The 19,044-nt window shown below is 46.0% G+C and overlaps 3 protein-coding genes across 11 annotated transcripts in view; 2 read left to right on the top strand and 1 right to left on the bottom strand.

Annotated features, from left to right (window-relative positions):
* Nucleotides 1–5,202, top strand: part of Usp3 (ubiquitin specific peptidase 3) — a 92,472-nt gene extending 87,270 nt beyond the window's left edge. For all 5 annotated transcript variants that reach the window (XM_078049500.1, XM_005316666.5, XM_013359382.4 and 2 more), the window contains 2 exons: nt 121–188; nt 1,699–5,202. In XM_078049500.1, coding sequence (XP_077905626.1) covers nt 121–188; nt 1,699–1,864 — 234 coding nt within the window. In that variant the 3' untranslated portion in view covers nt 1,865–5,202. The remainder of the gene's footprint in view (nt 1–120; nt 189–1,698) is intronic.
* Nucleotides 5,203–5,319: 117 nt separating this feature from the next.
* On the top strand, nt 5,320–10,985 carry Fbxl22 (F-box and leucine rich repeat protein 22). The gene is made up of 2 exons (XM_005316669.5): nt 5,320–8,206; nt 10,463–10,985. Exons 1-2 carry the CDS (start codon nt 7,860–7,862, stop codon nt 10,803–10,805), a joined length of 690 nt encoding a protein of 229 aa, XP_005316726.1. The 5' UTR covers nt 5,320–7,859; the 3' UTR covers nt 10,806–10,985.
* Nucleotides 10,986–16,870: 5,885 nt separating this feature from the next.
* Nucleotides 16,871–19,044, bottom strand: part of Herc1 (HECT and RLD domain containing E3 ubiquitin protein ligase family member 1) — a 185,104-nt gene continuing 182,930 nt past the window's right edge. For all 5 annotated transcript variants that reach the window (XM_021727300.3, XM_078049495.1, XM_078049496.1 and 2 more), the window contains exon 78: nt 16,871–17,531. In XM_021727300.3, the coding sequence (XP_021582975.2) occupies nt 17,346–17,531 (186 nt within the window). In that variant the 3' untranslated portion in view covers nt 16,871–17,345. The remainder of the gene's footprint in view (nt 17,532–19,044) is intronic.

Here is a 19,044-nt window from a genome sequence, read left to right as displayed (position 1 = left end):
ATGATACATTTAAGTCTTCACACAGAGAGAGTCAAGGTCAGAGAGGCAGGAGACACTGATGATGTCATTGGCCACTGCTCCTAACCCAGTTCTCAAATTGCCTTCTCCCTTGTTCCCCAGCCTGAAAACAGTGGCCCAGAGAACTGCCTGTATGACCTTGCTGCTGTAGTGGTGCACCATGGTTCTGGGTGAGTATGTCAGCCTTCTGCTTGTGGGTGGGAACAACTGGTGGCAGGCGCAAGAACACCTGCAATTTTGCACCAGTCTTGATAATTCTCTTTGAACTCCCTAAAAATGAATTCAGACTCATTAAAGTAGGTGAAATAGAACTTTCCTTCCATCTCGATGTGGAAAGAATTCCTGAGAGGATGTTGTGAAGCACTAAGAGAAGGAATATAAAAGCAAAATGGAAAATGGTTCATTTGGGCCCAGTATTGAGCACCTACTCTTTTGTCCAAAATATTCTGAGTCATTTTTACTCAAAGGTATTTATTTTCTTTGCCAATTGAAATTCATATGAAGATAAAATGGGATGATATTTAGAGTAATTTACCCATGTCATGTACTTTCAAGATTTGTTTTTTACTTTGTTGAATTACATTCTTAATTTTTTCCTTGAAAGCTTATACTAGGGGCACATATCTTCTTGGTTTTGGTCCATTTGAGAATGGTTATTTTATCTTTAAACATGGACTGCTATATTTGGGCAAATCAATTCCTATGTTTAAAATCCTTTTCCCTCACAGCTTTGTAGACATTACTCCATTGACTTCACCATCCAGAGTTGCAAATGACAAGTCTTGTACAAATCTGATTCTCACTTTTTTATAGGCATCCCAGCTTTTTCTCTAGAAGTTGTAGGATCCTCTACCTTTGGACTTAAAAAATATTAGATGCATTCCTGCTTGGTAGCTAGTAGGGACACTTTTAGTCTTCACCTCATAGATATGTTCATATGTTCTCTCTCATTCTCTTTTCTCTCTTCTGGAATCCCTATTAAGTATATAGTCACTTTCCTGGCTGTATCTTCTGTTTCTGTTTCCAGAGACCACCGGCCTATTTTTTTTCCAAGTAATCAATTTGGGTTTCATCTGTACCCAAATTGAAGATTAGTCTGTAACTTTTTTGTTTTTTGTAGTAAGGGTTTTTCTAGCAGGCCTCTTTCCTGATGGGGAGGACTGACACTGGGGTGCTATGTGTGACAGTTGGGTCATACTGACAGGGAAAAGCTCTTGATGACCAAAGCATCAGGGGATTGTGTTTCCTTTGAGGCAAACTCATTCTTAAGCTCAGATTTTTCCAAGATCCTGACAGGAAATCTAGCATTATATTCCTTGTTTCTGTAGGCTTTAATTTATACTTGTTAGGTTAAAAGTTTCACAACTCTGTTAATTTCCCTATTAATCCAGTGCTATCTGCTTTGTGTGTTCTAGAAAACCCTTAATTTCTGGTCAATTGATGGTATTCCTTTCTCTTTTCCAGTATCAGTATATTCCTTATCTTTTCATTGGGTTTGGAGGAAAGTAAACCGATGGGCTCAGTCAGCCGTCTTAAACCAAAAGTTTCTAGGATTTATTCTTTAATTATAGAACTTATTAAAATCTATTTCATGTATAACAAATGGTTATAAGTTTGCACAAGTACTTGTGATTTGTGCAGTCTTTTGATATTCTTTGATCTTGTGCCTTTTCTTTACAGGGTTGGTTCTGGACATTACACGGCATATGCAACTCATGAAGGCCGCTGGTTCCATTTCAATGACAGTACTGTAACACTGACTGATGAAGAGACAGTTGTGAAGGCAAAGGCCTACATCCTTTTTTATGTGGAGCGCCAGGCTAAAGCTGGATCAGATAAACTTTAATACCTCCTCTGAATCATTATTCATCAACTATACCGGGCAACATTTCCAATTTTCCATAAATACTTGATCTAAGATTTAATTTCATTATGCACTTTTCAGTTTCCTGTTTTGGGTTTAGTTTTGTCATTAGTAGTGACTTATTGAACATGGGCACCAACTAATTTTTTGTTGTTCTACCAGAAAACCTCAGCAGACATTTTGATTTGCTGCTTTAGTTGTAATAATTCGATTTTTATATGTAGTTTCAAGAACTTAGTTCTGTTTGCCTTTTTATATTAATGTTTTCAGTTCTCACTTCAAGCACATTTACATCAGTGCTTTTGTTACTCTCACATGCTGAAAGCAAGGCACGCTCTTGAGTGTGAAGAGTGACATAACTGCCTGCTGCCTTTTTACAGCTGGGATGGATCAGGTTGACTCCCAATCAAGGATCATGTGTGTGCGGAATTTGTGGCCCATAAGATTTCACAGTGAATGCTCAGTAATCATTCTTTTTGACTGTAAAAGATAACTGAGAGTGCATCCTTAAGTAGACCAGGTAATTGCTGCTGGTGGTGTCTCATGGCTGCTGATTATCAGCAATAACTAAATAAATTTTTTGGTCCAGTTATACCTGTACTGCAGATTAAAAAATTACTCTATTTTCTGGGTTTTTCAGTTTATAGAGTTTTTGTGTTTTCATGGGGGGAGACAGGTCAGGAATACAGAAAAATCCAAATAAGAACAAATATGTCATAATGTTTAAAAACGTCTGTGAGTCTGTTGCATGGTACAGGTGCTATCTGGTGAGAAAAATCATAGCTTCTCTTTGCCTTTTTGAATCAGCATCTAAATCCCCCTTTAGTTGTAGCACTGGGAGTAACTGCATGTCTACTTTAGACTTGCTTCTTTCTTGGCCATCTGAGGAAGAGATGATCCACAATTGATGGTGGCCATCACCTACACTCCAGGTGTCGTTGTGGGGTCTGCTTTTACAGAAGGAAGTTGGAGTCATTGCTACTTTGGGTTTTAACTTTCTTGGCCTATCCTGAGAGCAGAGCAAGTTAAAAATATTCTCACTTTGAATAAGTATAATTTGTATTCTTGAACTCAGTAGTGTTCGTTTCAAAAGTGTTGTCCATAAAAATAGGTACAGGCACTATTTAGATGGAGCTCAAATTGAAATTTGAACTCAGTCTCATTTAAAGAAGGCATTTGTGATTGCTCAAGGGTTCTAAGACAGCTCTTTAATTTTGAGGGGTGATGGCATTACTTGTAAATTATTTGGGGAGAGTAGGATTGCCAGCACAGGCATGCAGGCATTGAACTGCATGCCATTTTCTTGTTCATTTCTTGTCCCTGCCATTCTTTCCTTCCTTTTCTCAACAAAGGACAAAATACATTTCATGTTCAGCCAGGCAAGCAGACTTTTTGGCAATCCTATTTTCTTTTTTTTTAATTTAAAGGAAAAATAGTCAAAACTTTTTCTAGTGTATGAATGTAAAAGAAAGTCTGATGGCTTTCCTCCTAGGTCAGTTGTTTATAGTTATAGGAGCAGAGGTGGCTTCTTTTCCTTCTGGATAAATCCCACATTCTCTCAGAGCAGAACACATTTGCTGGATAAATGTTTTAATACGACAAAGAGCAAACGGCAGTTATGTCTAAACTTGTGTTATCTAATATGATGGCCATATGTGGTTATTTAAATTTAAAATTCAGTTCCTCACTCATACTAGCGTCATATCTCAAGTGTTCAGCGCCCATACCTGGCTAAGATTGCGCAGGTCTAGGACATTCCACAATGGATAGAGTTCTCTTGGACAACACTGGCCTAAGTTTTCACTCCAGAGAGTAAAACTTTAGGTCTTACAGTTAAGAATCAGAGTCCTAGCAGGTAATTAGCATTTAAAATAATTTACAGCACCAAATTATATTAGGTGGAACTATATGCAAATATAACATTTGGTCTACAGAAATGAGTTGGACTGATTTATGCTAATCTATCAATCAGTACATTAAAACACATATAACTGAAAAGTAAGTCTCCTCTGACCTTGCTTAGTTCTGCTGTGAGTCAGGCTCTTTGGCTCAGAAGGTAGACAGCTAGATCATCTAACATCACACTTAGGACTCCAGTCTTGGCATGGGCACTGAGATGACTGAACAGTAAAGACTGGCAGAATCCATACTGATGAAGACATGTCTTTTCATACTAAGTGGAACTTAGTGGCAGGCTGGACTACTTTGTTGGAGAAAGTGGTCTTCAGCCAGGCAGTACTGTTGGTTTATGTGAAGAACACACCTCCTCTTTGAATTTTTGTAGCATTTTTATTGCTCAATTTTAAGCAGAATATTTAGAGTGGTATCATGAAGACTCTTGGAAAGTGATTGGATCCATCCGAGTGCCCATGATGTAAATGTGCCTATTTGTATTTTCATCCTGTAGTTGTAGCCTTATCATACCGTGGTTAATGGATCTTTCTTTGCTCTTCAGGGCTTTTTCCGCGCCATGTTGTCTCTAACCTGAATGTGGCTTCTTGCTCAGAACTTATGCTGAGGCAGGGCCTCATGTCATGTGGCTCCATGGAACAGGAAATTCTCAGAAGTCCTCCCACACAGGTGGGAATAGAAACAGTTTGTGGCAACACAAATCTCTCTCCATGGTGGAGAAACCTTTGCTTATCCACTGTATTCTACTCAGTGTATAGTGATGACAGATATAATAGAATTAAACCAGTCAAGCGTGCTGGGCCTGGTTAAGTGTTAAATATGTGTCTCAACCTGTGGAACCTACTCAACAGCATGGTTTCTGGGGTGGGACATATTTATTTCTTAAGCCAAACCGCTCCTTCATTGGAGAAAGGTGTCTTCAGACAGACAGTGCTGTTTTAGTGTACATAAATCTTTTTAGACATATTTATCCCATTGTGACTTCCACCATCCCCTAAACTCTCTCATGGACCCTCTGTTGCTGAAGGAGCCTCTGCACTTGGGGCCTGGAAAGGCTCATAGCAAGGCCTTTTCCCGCAGTCAGGTTGTGGGTCCCCTGTGACCAGGTGTGGCCATTGGATGATGCCCCTGGCCCAGGAAGGAGCAGTGTGTGTGTGGAATTGTCTCTGGTCCAGGTCTCTGCACCTCATCACTGGTGCAGAACCTCCTCAGGTGTGAGCGTGACAGCCTCCACATGCTGGTTGTGCTGTGACGTGACTGTTTGCCATTAAAACTTAGTGTGTATTATGCAAAGAGGATTGTTTAATTGTGCAAGTGACTGGTTCATTCAAGTTGTAATCACATCCCTTTTCTGCTTCACCAGCCTCAACTATTCTATGGAAAGTATCATTAAAGGTCTGTTCTCTTTCCTTCTGACTGTTATTTCTGAACCCCTTTCAATGGAGCCAAATAAATGATGTGCTGACTCCAGTTCTGGGCCTTAACTATCAAAAGGTAGTAGTTCTTACAGAAGTCCCAGTACTTTGAACCTGCTGCTGTATGTGGGCAGGATGGAGTAGGTGGTGCCACAAGGGAGTGGCCATAGTGAGGGGTCAAAGGCCAATCACCTGGCTCAGTGAAATCCTCAAATCCTTGCAGTTTTCTGGTGACTACTGACTTTATGGAAATGAGGCTTCTGTCCCTCCCTCAGAGCCAGAAGCTACCTTCTGAAGAACCAGTTTTTCAGCTCTAAGCAAAGCTTATTGATCATCTTTTAAAGTAAAACAAGCAGGGTTGGGGATGTGGCTCAAGCTGTAGTGCGCTTGCCTGGCATGCGTGCGTCCCGGGTCCGATCCTCAGCACCACATACAAACAAAGATGTTGTGTCCACCAAAAACTAAAAAATAAATATTAAAAAATTCTCTTAAAAAATAAACTAAAACAGGCAAAGGAGGTGGTGCCAATAAATTATGCTTAAAGCAAGAGCTTACACATCTTCTCTGTCCATTGCCTCCTGGAAACAGAAGACACAGGAACTGTCTACACACCTGTTGCTTTTCTGTTTCACCTATTTGCCTGTTCCTGTCAGTCTTCTAAAACTGAGGGCAGAATGGCCTGCAGCTCAGACTGTCTGGCTTCCATGCCCCACAAGGCACACCTCCCTTCAGCACCTGTGCTGTTCAGGTGCCACTGCTGTGCCAAACAGCAGAGCTGAGACAAGGCCAAAAGGGCAGAGCCATCAGCTCCTTGTGTGTCAGATCCTCAAGAGGCATGCTCACTTTGGGAAGCCCACCTTCTGGTCTGGGCTGCCTCTTGCCATTGACTTGGAGCAGCAGCAAAGGGACAAAGTTCCACACATTCTCCCTATCTTCCGCAGTTGCATGGGGGCTGCAATAGTGCAGCTGGGAAGCCATGATGAACCATCAGGGCTCTTCTCCAGCAGGTGGCAGGATCACACGGCACTTCTTTTTAACAAGCTGAAAAGACCACCTATTCCCAATGGTCAGCCTGTGTGAAGTGATGGTTGGAGAGGATTCTGGGAGGGAATGTGGAGGTTTTCTAGGTATCCACCTGCAGTGGAGCAGCATAATCAGACACAGCCCAAAGGGCTGCAGTTGTTATTCTGAACAACTCAAATGATGAACTTGAAATATGAGCAGCCCCCTTTCGAGTCCCTTTCTCATGCTGGGGTAGCAGGCTCAGGAGACCAGCTGAGACTGCTCAGGGTAGGGATGCTGACCAGGACAGCTGTGCTCTCCTTTCCTTAGCTGCCTCTGTTTGGCACATGCCAGCCTCGATTCCAGAAGCAGGTATAGCATGGCCACCTTATCAGTGTCACAACCACATGTCCAGAAAAAAGTCTTCCAATTCCAGTTCAGTGAGGGGAGTAAACAAAAGTTCCCTAGACTAGCTGAGGAAAACTGTCCTTACCTCGGGTACTGCAAAGGCAGAATGGTGACGTCTAGAGCTGCACAGTACTAGTGTCCCCCAAACCAACCCATCAACACAACTAGGAAATCACAGCAGAGGAACAAAGGCAGGGCCACAGGCCTAGGGATGAAGAGGTATTAGGAAGTAGGTCTACTTGGAGGCCTCAGGTGCTTTAAGAAGGGAGAACTTAATGGATATTACCCCTAGGCTACTTGACCACAGGAGCATGAGAGGGGGCAGGGGATGATCCATGGGTTTCTTTAAGAGGGAAGGACACTCAGAGCAGATGCAATGGCTGCCTTCCACAGCAAACACCTATTAAAGTACATAAAAGTGTTTTGTGCAGTGTTGTATTAAGAGATACCTCCTTTGTCCTGATACTTTGGAAAGTACAAGCTAGAAACAGAAGGACATATGTAAAAAAATATAAGGCCAAATGAACTAAAGCTGAAAGTAAAAGCCTTGGAAAGATAAAATTACTTCAGTTAAATCTTTTATGAAACAATTTGGTAAAATTAGAGCCATCTGGGAGGTTAAGGAAATCCTTTTGTCCAGTGGAGGGCAGTAGGATTTGAAGGCAGCTCAGTCCTACCTGGAAACCACCAGTCTACTGAACAGAAGTAACAGAAAAGAGGCATGGCCTGTGGATTCTCCTCCCAGCTTGGAAAGGACCACCATTCTTAGCTCTCACATCCAGCAGGCCTTTTTGTGGTAAAGGTGGAGCAAAAGACCTACACTGATGTCCTACAAAACCAGTTAATACAAACACTGCCTGCCAGTGGGTAGACTGCAAGCCCAGACAGAGCTGGTGTGGCCAGCCACCTCCAATGAAAATGCCTTAGGAAAAACCAAAAGAACTCTGCTAAACACCATTGTCAGCTAAAAGGAAAAGAAATCCCTTTTAAGTAAACTATTTAACTTCAATAGGCTGCTTTTCTGCTAGGATTTTCAATCCCTCTGAACATAAGCTGAGCCACAGACTACTGCATGTATGTCTGGATCCTGGCTTTTCTTCCCCCAACCCCCACCGCCAAGAGCTTCAGGACCAGTTGTTGGCCAAAAATAAACACCATTCCTCAACCATATATGTCTACCAGCCTTGAGCTGGGGAGGAGCAGCAGGAGGCAGGTCAGCCCTGGCTGGGTACACTCTGTGGATGCCGTTCACCATGCACATAACCCAGCTTAACCGGGAGTGCCTGCTGCATCTCTTCTCTTTCCTGGACAAGGACAGCAGGAAGAGCCTCGCCAGGACCTGCTCCCAGCTCCATGATGTGTTTGAGGACCCTGCTCTTTGGCCTCTGCTGCACTTCCGTTCCCTCACTGAGCTTAAGAAGGACAACTTCCTTCTGGGCCCAGCGCTGCGCAGCCTGTCCATCTGCTGGCACTCCAGCCAGGTGCAGGTGTGCAGCATTGAGGACTGGCTTAAGAGCACCTTCCAGAGGAGCATCTGTAGCCGGCATGAGAGCCTGGTCAGTGATTTCCTCCTCCAGGTGTGTGACAGGTAGGCAGCTTTGTTCCTGAGCAGCTCTGGTTTTGCTGGTGCTGACTCTGGGGGAGGGATGGGAAAACCAGGGAAGTGGAAATTATAAGATCAAGATGCCTCCTGCTTTGGGGCACCTCAGACTAGGCCCAAGGCAGATGCCCAGTCCCTGAACTCAGTGCAGCTCTCAGTAGATGACCTATCTGCTAACACTCCTTTCAGCCTTAGGGTCTCAAGAACTGTCTCTGTTGTAAAGGCACTGGGGCTAAGCCGTCCCTGCTCTTAGGCAGCTGTCCTCTCTGGCAGCCATTAAGTGCTGGGTGGGTCCAGCTAGGCCTGGAGTTTCAAGGACAGGCCCTGGGAACAGGCTGCCAGATTCAGCTATCAGCACACCTCTTCATTTTGGCCCTAGAAAGGAGCCCCAATGGTCTGAGAAATGCTGCTGAGGAAGGATAGATTTAGCTGAGCCACACCAGACTCTGGAAGTAACAATAAATAATGGTCTCCTTTGAGGAACTTACTAATGTTCACAGTGGCCCTAGGGCAGGAGTTTGGCTTTCTTTTACAAAGGAGCAAACTAATCCTCCAAGAGGAGGTATGATTTACCCACAATCTAGGGTTGCCAGATTTTATGGACTACCCAATTAAATTTTAATTTCAAATCAATATTGAGTAATTTTAAAAGTATGTCCCCCAAACATCCTGTATTGAAGCTTTCAACTGCACCCCCAACACAGGCTGGGCCACCAGGCCAGCCTTCCTCATCCCCCACCAGCAGCCAGGGAGCTTACAGAGCCCACCAGATTATCCTACCTTTGAGAAAAAGCACCAGGAGCATAACAAGCTGGGCTGGCTTCATGGAAAACTAGGCTTGGCTGGTTTGTTGCCACCAAGGTTAATATCTACTGTTTGCTGGCAGTAGAACAGGAATGGGAGGAAAGAATCCCCCTCCCCTGCAATTCTTTTTTTTGAAAACTGCAGGATGACAGAAGATGGACTTGGAGCGAGGCCCTGACTAGACCAGCCCAGGTTGTTTGGATGAGTTTTAACAAGGTTCAGAAATGAGGGTTATAGGAGGGTGAGGTGGGAGGGATTAGGCCCGAATTTTTGTGTTGTTGCTTTAAAGGATGGGGCTGAATTCCCCAACCCAAGGTGTAGAGTGGAACTCCTGGGCCATAGGATGGGTTTAGCAACAGGCTCTGGTGTCACAGAAAGACCAAAAGGCTTGAGTTCCCCAGCTCTGTTTATGTAATTAAAGAAAGCACAAGAATATAAGGAAGGTATGGGCTCAGTGTGTGAAATGTGGCTGGGCCCAGTATATTTTAGTTCCTTCTCTTTCTCCAGCAAAACTGTGTGGACATAAGCCATCTGGGTGCAGTGAAGGAACAAAGTGGGAGGCTGATGGGGAAAAGGACCAGGCCAGACTCAACTCCCTCTGGCTACAGACTCCAGACTCAGGCTCAGGCTCCTGTAGTGGAAGCAATCTGGTCCTGTTTGTTTCCAGGAAAGTGACATAGGAAGCCCTGATGCAGTCTTTTTACATCCCAAAGCCAATCTAATCCTCACAAGCCCATGAGTAAACATCCCACAGGGATGTCACACACAGGGAAACTAAAGCCCAGGGAGTAATAAGGTTAAAGACACACTGAAAATAAGCCAAGTCTAACTTTGGTCCAGATCTTTTCTCCTGCAGGTGCTGGTGAGGCTGGAGCAGAGGGATCTCTAGCTTTCTGGGCCAAAAACTCCCTGGGTGTCCCTAATTGTACACACCTGGATGATGAAATAACTGCCCCCAGCCAACTGAGCTGAAACTGGGCTCTAGAACCTTCACTGAGGCACACGTTTCGGGCTTGGCTTCCACGTCACCATTCCCTAAGGAAACCCCTCCTAAATCCTGCCAAAGGTTTTATGAAGCCTGAGGTAAGCTTTGAGACCAGAGAAAAACCAAGACGCATGCCCAGAACCACAAGCCCTGGATTCACAGAAGGCTTGGGTCTCTGGGGGCGGGGTTCCCTACTGAGGCTCCTGAAACTCAGAGCGAAGAACCCTCAACATTAAGGTATAGTGGGGGTGCAGCGGCAGAAAAGGCTGGGGAAATTGTCCAGAAAGCCCTGTTGGAATCCTGGCTGCTCATTGCAGGCGACTTCCTCACTCGGTAAAAGGCAGAGTCCTCTGCCCGTGTAGCGTGTGGTCAGGTACAATGAAGGAGTCGCGGCGGGACTGCGGCCGGCTGGCGCCCGTCTCGGCCCCGCCCGGGTCACAGCGCTCTTCCCGCAGGTGCCCCAACCTGGCGTCCGTCACGCTGTCGGGCTGCGGCCACGTCACCGACGACTGCCTGGCCCGCCTGCTGCGCAGTTGCCCGCGCCTGCGCGCGCTGCGCCTGGAAAACTGCGCGCGCGTGACCAACCGCACGCTGGCGGCCGTGGCGGCGCACGGGGGCGCGCTGCAAACGCTGCACGTGGACTTCTGCCGCAACGTGAGCGCCGCGGGCCTGCGCCGCCTGCGCGCCGCCTGCCCGCGTCTGGTCCTGCGCGCCGAACACAGCGCCGCCATGATCCCCGACCAAGTCCCGCGCCCGCCAGCGTCGGGCACGGCTCTCCGCAAGCTGCTGCCTAGCTAGGCCGGCCGTGACTCTGGGAGAGAGTACCTTGGCGTCAGATCGTCCTGCCTTGGAGTCCGCCGTCGCGCCTTCTCGGCGTCATTCTTCCCGTCTGCACATTGGGGATAATGCCCATCTACCTCACATCATGATTTTATAAAGGGGATGAAGGCGAGATTAAACGACTGCATGGCTGGAAAACACTTTGTGGTTCTCAATACCAGCACCATTTTCCCCTTTTCTGCAGTGGTGGGAGGCGCCTGCGTTATCTTCCGAGACTCGGACCGTGTGGCGGGTCTCCTTAACGGCGGCGGGCAGGACCGCAGCTCGCGGGCTGCGCCCCCTACAGGCAGGGGCTCCGGCCGTCGCGCCCGTTCCTGGGGAATCAGGCGGAGCGACCCCGCTGCGGCCCGGCCGCCGAGGGCTTCTGCAGAGAGTCCTGCAGCGCCGAAGGGCTGGTTCGCGGCTTGGCCCACGCCACCCTGGCCTGCTTGCCTTTCTTGGGGGTACATGTGGTCCTAAGAGGACTGCAGAAGCTTTTCCAGATAATCTGTTCCCATTCTTTCATATGTAAATTGAGAGTTAACGGATACTCTTACTATTCGCACAAGGGTACTCTACCATTCGCACAAGGGAAAAGTATGTCAATGGGAGGAAAAAAGTTAACGATTTAAAAACAGCAGCAGTACCCCTAAGATGATAGTAGAGGGCCTGATGATATAGCTCAGTTGGTTGAGTGCTTGTCTAGCATGCCCGAGTCCCTAGGTTCAATTTCCCAGCACCACCAAGAGGAAAAAAAAAAAAAGTATAATAGTGGAACCATTGTTAAGTGGTGAAAAATGAGGTTTTTTATCTGTTGGATTTGCTGCACGTGGGCACATGCCTGGACTTCCAGTTGTAATTTCAGGGCTTTACTAAGGGGTCTCTGCCACCAGTTCCAGGTACAGGGAACACTGGGTAAGTGGAAGAGGCAGGGGAGCAGCAGTGGTGAGCAATGCTTACACTCTGGCTCCACCCACTGCCAGCTGTAACCAAGACCTTGCCTGAGTCTGTAGCCAAGTGTTTCTCCTCTCTGACATCCCGATCCCTAAAACAGGTTCCTTAATTTGATGACCAAATGAGAAAAAAGCAAGGATAAAGGAGACAAATTCTGTTTTGGGTGGAGCTTACCTTCTGGATAATTATACATAAGTAGTGAGTACTGGAGGAGTTAGAAACTGTACAGGAAATTTGGAGATTGCTGGCCAAGAAACGGGTGGGGGAAGGCACTTACATTTGGGTTGACCACATAAACCTCATTGAGAAGGTGATACTTGAGACATGAAGTGAGCCAGGAAACCAACTCAGCCATCTGGAAAATATTTCAGGCCAAGAGAACTGCATGTGCAAAGGTCCCGGACTAGGAGCATAGCTGGTGTGTTAGGGAAACAGCAAGAAGGTCAGTGTAGCTGTTGCAGAGTGAGGAGAGATCAGAGAGGGAGCTATGAAGGGACAGATTGTAGTAAGGATGAAATAAAAACCGAAGGTCAGTTTATCCCAGCAGGAGCTAGGGCCTAAGCACAGACAATAAAAAGTCCCAGAAATTTCTCTAGGTAGATACATAGGAGGCATCTACCTCTCCTGCCCTGCCCCACCTGGCAACTGCTGAAGGGGCTTCTCTGCTCTTCCTCCTGGTCCCCTGGCTGGGGCAGTGCTTACACCAGAACAAGGTAAACATCCAAGCCCTTTCCTGGCATAATCCCTTCTAATATTGTGTGAAAAGCCAGACCCACCTTGCTGCCAGCTGCAGTGGAGGGGGATAGGCCACTGTTAGCCTGTGGGACCCAGGCTCCCTCCAGATGACTTTCCAGTTTATCTTGCATTACTCTGGACTTGAAAGGATCCTTGCAGGGCCCTAATTCTCCTTCCACTATGTGAACAGTGTTGAAAGAAAGCTTGAGCTTGGGGGGACGGGTAGGAGAGGATGTTGAATATCTAAAACAGTCACTTTAACTCCAGAGCTTGCTTTTATCATCTTAATAAGCCCCAATTCCCAGCAGGTCCTGTTGGCCCTAAATTGGTAGTTTAGTCTGGGAACAGGATTCTGACTTCAGGCCTAATGGATATAGGTCTGTAGTCCATTCCCCCTCACTTTCTAACCCTGACACCAAAGACAGGTCAGCTCTCCTCCTAATTTCCTTATGTTAATTAGGAGTAGCTAGAAAACCTTGTTTGTGGGATTTTTTTTATAAGAATCAGGATTGTGTTTGTAAAGCAGAGGTCACAGCAGGTTGAGCTTGAATGGGGCAACCTGCATCCCCCTAAAGTCCCTTTCCTATGGAAACTTCTGTAAATGACTGTTCGCTTTCCAGGCTAACCCCCACGTACCCAAACTATAGTGACCATAAAACCAAAGCTGTGCTGACACCTGTGTCCAGTATTGTTTCAGGGCTCTAAACTGGCTCCCACTGTGGCCAGGAGGCTTTGGGTCCCTGAGTCAAGGGCCATTTTAGGTGCTCCCAGAAGGTGGTCACTGATGAGTCGATGAATCACAATTCTGCACTCTGCCTTCCAACAGTAGCTGTTCACCTTCAGGAGGAATGCCCTGCTTAATCTGAAACACAACTTCCAAGGTCTTCTCAGAGGTTTGCCCAGGAGGCATTGAATGCTTAAATAATCAGCCAACTCATTTATGCAGCTAGGAGTGAGGGGTGTTCTTGAGTACATCTCCCAGCTTTGTGTGCACAGCTTCTTCAAATTATAATTTCTCTGAGCCTGCGTCTGCGTCTTAATCCATAAAATGGGATCAACACCACCTTCTATGTGACAGTTATGAGACTAGATGTACTGTGCCTGCAAGGCAAGAGCAGGTGTCCTCACATCCATGAGGGCTAGAAAAGTTGAGTGGCTGGCAGGACTCACAAGGCTCAGGCACTGGGAAGAAGCAAGACAGGCCTGTATGTGGGTGGGCCAGCATCTGTACTGAATGGAGAACAGAACGTTTGCCCTGAGCCTGAAGGCTGCCTCCAGCTCCCTCAGGTTCTGTGAGAACATTGGTGTCAGCAGATTCAGCTCAGCAAAGGCAGAGTCAAGAAGCATAAGGCACCACCAGGGAAGGTAAGCTGGGCAGATGAGAGCCTGATGGTATTCAAGAGGCATCTAGAAGTAGGCCACTTGTGCCTTCCTAGACTCTTATTAATAAGACTACAGACTTTCCCTAGTTCCTGGAATGTCAAATCTTTTCACTCTGTTTTGGTCAAGGTAACCAAGGTCACATGCAGGGAAAGCTAAGAATGACACGTCAGCACTTGAGTAGGATGCTGCTCCCTAGTTGGAAGCTGCCCAGTCAACCACATCATGCTGCCTGGTGTACGTAGGACTCTCAGGGTAGGAGAAAGATCAGGCCACATTCACTTGGGTCAGGTATTCCAGAGTCCCAAGGAAATGGGAGGTGATGCTTGGAGGTTTTTTGTGCAAGGTATGTGCCTGTTTCTGCACAGGCTGAATGTTGGGAGGGAGCTGACTGAGCCTTCTAGGATCTAACCCAGTATGCTGTTGGTAGGCTGCTGCACCTGATTGAGTGCTTTCCCTCTCCTGGCCTTGGATTTCCATCCTGTAAAAGAGATCATGTGACCATTAGAGAACTCCCTTCCAGGTTTAGGATTCATGTCCAACACATACTTTTAGCTTCTTAGCAAAAGCATATCATGCTAAGTGAAATAAGCCAATCCCAAAGAACCAGAGGCTGAATGTTTTCTCTGATTTGCAGATATTAATTCACAATAAAGGGATGGGGGCTAGGGAAGAACAGAGAAGTACTTTGGATTAGACAAATGGGAGTGAAGGGATGAGAGGGGGCATGGGGGTAATCGGACATTATTACCCTATGTGTGTATATGATTACACAACCAGTGTCATTCTACATCGTATACAAACAGAAGAACACAAAGTTATACTCCATTTATGTATGGTGTTAAAAATGCATTCTACTGTCATGTTTAACTAATTGGAATAAATAATTTTTAAAAAGACTAAAATTAGAAAAAGCGGGGAAAAAAAGCTAAAAACTAGGCTCACCAGATGTAGCCGTCATTGGCAAAGGACACAAAGCTAGGAGGCCCACTACAAAGCCAAACCTTGAGAAGTATCTGGGGAAATCTTAAATCTAAAAGCAGGGGGTCAAACTTTTCTTAAAAACTTAAGGGTCAAAACCAAAACAAACGGGCTGGGATTGTGGCTCAGCGGTACAGCGCTTGCCTAGCACATGCGAGGCCCTGGGTTCAATCCTCAGCACCACATTAAAAATAAATTAAAAAAATAAAGGTATTGTGTCCATCTACAACAAAAAATAAGCAAACTGCAAGTATTTGTTCACTCAGTGAGGTCAGCAAACAATAAATCACCCAAGTCTCTACAGGGCATGGACTACGAAAAACACCTACATGAGGCCCTCAGAGGGCCATCAGGATCCTCAGAGGAGGGACTCCCCCCGCCCCCCTCAACACACCTGAAGTTCTCAATAGTCAACAGAAGGAAGGAATAACAACTGCTTTCCAGCAGAGAAACAGCATATTATAAAACCATCCTGACAGATTCCCCTCAGGGGTCAGACCTCCTCAGAAGCAGTCTGTTAGGCCTAACCCAGGAACCAGGACTCATCAGGGCCACCTACTGGTGGCAGCAAAGGTCAAAGCTTCACAAAGGTAGAAGCACTATTTTCACTTGAAATAATCCTGGAATCTGTAGCCATATCCTTTAGCTTTGCATACCCTCAGTCAACTCAGCAAGAGGGGCAGTCACTTATCATTAGGAAGCAGCCCTCCTGGCTTTGTTCAAGACCTCAGCAGCAGAGGCCTCTCTTAGAGAAACTCTCTCTGGCCCAGCAGACTAGGCAATGTCCCCCACCCCAGAGAGAGTGCTTCAAGCTCAGAGCCCTTCAACCCTGCTACTCACCCAACTCACAAAATTAAGGGCTTGTCGCTAACCAGAACACCCTGGGGTTCCCCAGATGCTGTGGTCTCCCTCTGAGACCCAATTCCAACTGAAGCCTTTTTTTTTTTTTTCCAGTGAAACAAAACCTCATCATTCTCATGTTAAGTCTTCTCACTGGGCAAAAGCCATTAAGCCATTAACCAGATTATCTTAGTTGGCAAAAACATGTTTCTTCTACTTTTTCTTTGGAAAAAAATAAACACCTTCTACCTTTCTTGTGGAATACCTCTGCCTACAAGGCTCTTTGCCTGGCACCTCACTGGGACACGCTGTCGACAAAGATCCTGGCCATGAAGTCCACTGGAAGCAGCTTCTGGCACGGACCTGCATCAGTAGAGACAAGTCGCCAGTCCTTGCCTCTTCCTGCTCATGTTCTGGCAGCTAGAGCCTCATAGAGCCTCACAGCTGCTCTCAAGATGGCCCTTACCCCAGAACACAAACTCATTCTATCATTCCTGAATGCACAAACACATCACAGAGGGATCACACGGGCTGGGTCCAAGTATGAAGTGTGGCTCTCCCCTAGTCCCCTGAACAACTCCCCAAGGATGTGAAAACCGCATACTCCTCCTCACATTCAATCCACATTCATTTACTCATCCACAGTATGCCTTCTAGTGACAGCGATCTTCTACTGCCTCCTACTTGGCTGCTCTCCTGGCAGAGTGACAAGTTGTTTTAAACTATCCTGTTCTTTAATGCCATCACTTGCTCATTCTGTCTTCTCCAGTTCTTCAGAGGCAGGGCCAGCACCATGTGGTGTTGGCTGGTGGAGCTGCACACGAGGTGTGCTGACTGTTCAGAGGAGGAGAGGTAGTGCCAAGAGGCTGAACCAGTGGCTGACACAAGTGCCTTGGGTGAGGGAACAAGTGAGAGAGACCCAGGATGACAGAAGAACAAATGCAAAGAGGGTGTCTGAACCCTGCCTCCTATCATGACAATCTTCTGCAATGTCATTTCCAGGCGAAGCCCCCTCTAAATGTGAAGAAATATTTCTGAATTAGTCAAAAAGCGAGAGTGACCTAAACCAAAGCTCAGTCCTTCTAGGCTGATGTCTACCTTGCCGGCAACTCATAGGCTGCAGCTCCACCAGAAGCAACAAAAGAAGTCCAAGCTCTGATTTCTGAATCTGCTTTATTTCTCTGCATAAGGAACCCTGCACAGGCAATTCAAATTAAAACAAAATAAATATGTGAATATTCATGTAAAACTGTCCTTTCTAATGAACAATTATACACAATGTACAATTTCATGTTCACTGGGTGGGTTTACAAAAAGGTATCATTCCCAACTAAAAATGCACCAAAATGGTTCCATGCAAACCTATCAAAAGTGACCAAAAATATGGAGGGAAAAACCTGACTGAGAGGACTTTGCTTTTGTTTTGTTTTGTTTTGTTTTTGTATAATCACAGAAAAATAAAAACATCTAATTTCTTTGTTAAATTTAGAGTAACTAAATGCGGCCACTGTTTATAATGTCGGTTTATGATCCTAAAACATCTATTTAGTTACCATAAAAGTATATCAACATCAAATTGGAAGTGAGCATTATTGAGAAAAAGGAGGGGGTGACAGCACCCACGGTCGTTCAGTAGTCAGTGTCAGAGCCCTCGGTGTTGTCCACGTTTCTTGAGAGCATGTAGTTGTCCATGTCGATGGAGCGGCAGTTGTTAATGGCATAGCGCAGGCGCTCAGCCATGACCAGCTGGCTGGAGTAGGGGGGCAGCCTCAGCTGGAAGAAGCACGTCTGTGAGGTAGGCAGACTGTCGTAAGGCTGCGGAGAGATACACCCAGAGCCATGACTGTGGGCAGCAGGACGCCAGGAGGAGGAGGGGGGCTGCCCATTACCACCACCCCAAAGGCACATAGGCGTCACTGCATGGACAATTCAAGTGAAAGGCAGAGACTAAGCCAAGGCAGAATAAGCACAGGCTCTGCCTTCCTGTAGCTCTGGAGGCTTTTGGTGAAGACACTTCCTTCCTCTTCTCACCTCCTCCAAGGCCCATTTGTGGAAAGCAACAATAAGCTCTGGCAGGACTGTTCGAGAAAACATACTTTGCACAATGACTGGCATGGAGTAAGAGTGTAGCGAGATTCGTTCCTGTCCACCGAGAGGGGGCAGAACTGAAGCCAGCCGCAGGAATTCCTCAGCACAAAATGTGAAGTGAAAGGAGCAAGTGTGTGGTGTAACTGGCTGTGGGAACCACCAGTGCCCCCTCCTTCTTTCCCTGTGCTCCCAGGGTGCATTCTATATTCTTCACTGGCCATTAATGCCAGCACTCAGCCCAGATGAGGGAGGAGCAGTTAAAGCCCAGTGCATGCACTTAACTGATGGTGATGCAGTCATTTAAAATGATACGACAACAGCAAACCAGAAGAGTGCTTGGAACAGATTATGAGATTTTTTTTTAAAAAAACAGAGAATACAAAAATTCTAGACACCTCATTCAAAAATGTGTATAACTGAGGCCAAGACTAGGAAGAATTATACAAAGGTGAAAATGGCTATTACTGGAGAGACAAGTATGTATGTTCCCTGTCGCTCCTGGCAAACAACAATTTTGCAAACTATCTATTAAGGTTGATAATGATGTGACACTGTAATAAATTTTTTAAAAATTAAGTTTTACAAAAAGAATCTGCCCTCTCTTTCTTGCCCCGCCTCCTTTTGAAATCAGCTCTCTTCTCAGTCCCATACTCAGTTGGGCTGCATTTCAAAGCAGTGGGAGGTAGGTGGGGGCAGAGCCTAAATGTACCAGAGCCAGTGATGACAGAGAGCTCTAGTGCAGAAAAACTGAAAACAGCAAGGAAGGGAAGCACCACCAGATGGCTCTGATTACTTAAATGTGATACTGGAAAAATTATCTAAAAGCTACAAAGGAAATAACCAAAGCAGTCAGTTTCTGAGGCTGACAACCCCCAGAGCTTATTGTTGCTTTCCACAAATGGGCCTTGGATTAGTGGTGGATTAACTCCTGGGGTGGCAGGAACAGCTCAGCACAGACAGACATAAGGCAAGGGTTGTTTTCAGAGCTGAATAGAAGGGAACCATTTCCTCCTCTCCACCACACTGAAGCAAGGAGACAGATTCACAACTTATAGTTTCTGGCTAGTCGAGCAGAAAATTTATGGAAAGGCTCTTTTCATAACTGTTCCTGCATATGGCATCTCCGGTGAGCCTAGTCCAGGTTTAAAGTACAGGCCTACAGCCTCAAAAAGCAACAGATGAGGCACAGGTTTGGCTACAGCAACTTCCATGAACGGTTGCTGGAAAAACATCAGAAAGG

This window comes from Ictidomys tridecemlineatus, chromosome 5 (assembly GCF_052094955.1).
Source record: "Ictidomys tridecemlineatus isolate mIctTri1 chromosome 5, mIctTri1.hap1, whole genome shotgun sequence".
Taxonomy (NCBI): domain Eukaryota; kingdom Metazoa; phylum Chordata; class Mammalia; order Rodentia; family Sciuridae; genus Ictidomys; species Ictidomys tridecemlineatus.
The sequence above is the reverse complement of the archived record's forward strand: the minus strand, read 5'-3'. Positions and strand labels throughout refer to the sequence as shown.